This window comes from Asparagus officinalis, chromosome 7 (assembly GCF_001876935.1).
Source record: "Asparagus officinalis chromosome 7, Aspof.V1, whole genome shotgun sequence".
In the NCBI taxonomy this organism is placed as follows: Eukaryota; Viridiplantae; Streptophyta; class Magnoliopsida; order Asparagales; family Asparagaceae; genus Asparagus; species Asparagus officinalis.
The window spans coordinates 143,531,354-143,533,486 of NC_033800.1; the positions used below are offsets into that span (position 1 = coordinate 143,531,354).

The 2,133-nt window shown below is 34.9% G+C and overlaps 1 protein-coding gene across 1 annotated transcript; it reads right to left on the minus strand.

The window, feature by feature from the left end:
* LOC109849763 lies at positions 556 to 1,913 on the minus strand. Its single transcript, XM_020419635.1, has 3 exons — positions 1,248 to 1,913; positions 1,110 to 1,162; positions 556 to 922 (listed from the first exon to the last, which is right to left on the minus strand). Exons 1-3 carry the CDS (start codon positions 1,417 to 1,419, stop codon positions 791 to 793), a joined length of 357 nt encoding a protein of 118 aa, XP_020275224.1. The 5' UTR covers positions 1,420 to 1,913; the 3' UTR covers positions 556 to 790.

Below are 2,133 nucleotides of genomic sequence, written 5' to 3' on the forward strand. Positions count from 1 at the left end.
TGGTTTCTTCACTCGTTTTCTATAAATTTTTTATTGAACCGAACACCAGAAAAGAAAAATATTTTGGCACTTTATTTTCCAGGATGGGTGTGTTAGGTCATGGAAATCTTCTTCCTTTTTCTCCTGCAAAACAAACAGCCCATAAATGTGCTCTTTACAGACTCACAGTAGTTTTTGGAGTTAAACTTTGCATCATTTTTAGGAATGAGTTACACTTTAGACCATGAATTTTTTCAAACATGAAAAAACTAAGCCGTGCCTGAGCATTCAAAATAGGATTGCTAATGGAATAACCGAGTGACATATTAATCAATACATTGATCTCCTTTAAGAAGTCAATAACACATTTACCACCTTGAAATGATATGCTTTCAGTTACATATTGCGAGAAAAGTTTCGTTGCATCCTATGTGAACATAGTTGAAATCGACAATGGCAACATCATCGACATTATCGTTATGATAAAAAATGCCAAACTTAGGAGCCAAACCTTAACAACTCAACGTACATGCTTTACCAAAAAAAAAAAAAAACTTTGTCTGCAGTGATTAGGTGTGGCTGAAGAAGAAAGTCCACAATATTGGATATTCATACTGAAAAGTCATACTTAAGCTTGAAATTTTAAAAACATTCGGATTTCAGACAGAAGCATAAATAGTTGCATCACTACATCATAATCTGACATTCAGTTCAACTTTCACTAGAACTAACTACTTTGCTATTTTGCAAATTTGTAGCACGTTATGTTAGATAATACAGTATTTCCTCCTTCGACGTTTTCTAATAGAAATCACTTCATTTTTCTTCCAGGCGGTTTTGGTGTGTGACGATTATTGGCACCCGATCCAGGATAGTCATTTTCAATCTCCCTATTCATTCTTTCGCTGAACATCCCTTCCATTGTTCCCTCTTCGAAATTGCGCTGTGTTCATCAACAACAATGCAACAAATAATTACAAAAGAAATGGTTAGCGGTAGTATATCAATAGGGTTCTTCTATATTTCACCATAAATCACTTCTTGGCATTTGCTTAGAAAACAGAAAATGATACCACCAAGAAAATGCAACTATGTCGAGATCAAATATTAAGAAAATGCAACTGAAGTACCTGAGGATTGAAAGCTTGAAGGTCTAGAGTACCTTGAAACATTCTTTGATACCCTAGAGCACAAAAGTAACAAAAATGGTCAATAAACCAATAAAAGTGGATTAACAACACAATTACTTGATGAAGGACTAAATATACCGTTGGAGGAAATAATTAGGTGAAAGAAGGCAAATAGAATCACTAGCTGATAGAGTGAGAACCTTCCCATGTTTACCAAGCTCAATATGCATGTATCCTCATTTAAACAATGGAGGTCTCCTTTTATATAATCTCCTCCCTGTGTTGGACTTGCATAAAAATCTTGGCACATCTCTCATAAACTGAATAGAGTCAATAAAGGTCCGAAAAAAAACATGTCATTGCGTAAATGGACATCTACCTAACACACACTTGTCTACTTTCATAATGAGGCTTAGGACAAAGGTATTTCAATATGCCGATAATACCCTTCTCAAGAACCAATAGATCGAAGCTTATGCAAGGGCTAAATGGTAAGTTGAAGGCATCCTAAAGAGTTTATCAAACCAAACGAGATCTTTAGGATGGTGAGCTGTTGATTAGGTGTCCTGCTATTGAGATTGTAGAAATTAAGATATGAGGGCTATGCTTAATTAGTGGAAGTGGAGAAGATAATTTGATATTTCAAGTGGAGCATGATACTAGAAAGATGATGTTGATCGCCACAAATCACTACTTGGGACTCATGCAAGGGTTTAGAGTCAAAAGAGTAAGGAATTTGTTGGTTAAAAGGCTCTTGTGGTCTCTCCACTGACTTCCTAAATGTGATGTCAACTTTGTGCAATGCATATTCTTTTCCTTCTAGAATTAGAAAAAAAAATTGAAAGTGAAAGGGAAATTCGATCATATTATTATTGTTTTCAACTACAAGTCAAATTCTTAGGATGAAGTTTGTCCTCAGTCTTGATAGAGTGCATTAGTACATTAATCATTAGAAGAAGGTAAATCATGCAAGTAATATAGGATTGGATAACGGGTCAGATTCAAGATTTCTTTCATGGGAAAT

Coding starts and splice junctions, on each gene's coding strand:
- LOC109849763 (XM_020419635.1), bottom strand. CDS start 1,419: ATGTGCCAAGATTTTTATGCAAGTCCAACACAGGGAGGAGATTATATA. Junction 1,163..1,247: donor CCTAATTATTTCCTCCAACG/GTATATTTAGTC, acceptor TTTGTGCTCTAG/GGTATCAAAGAATGTTTCAA. Junction 923..1,109: donor TTCAAGCTTTCAATCCTCAG/GTACTTCAGTTG, acceptor TGATGAACACAG/CGCAATTTCGAAGAGGGAAC.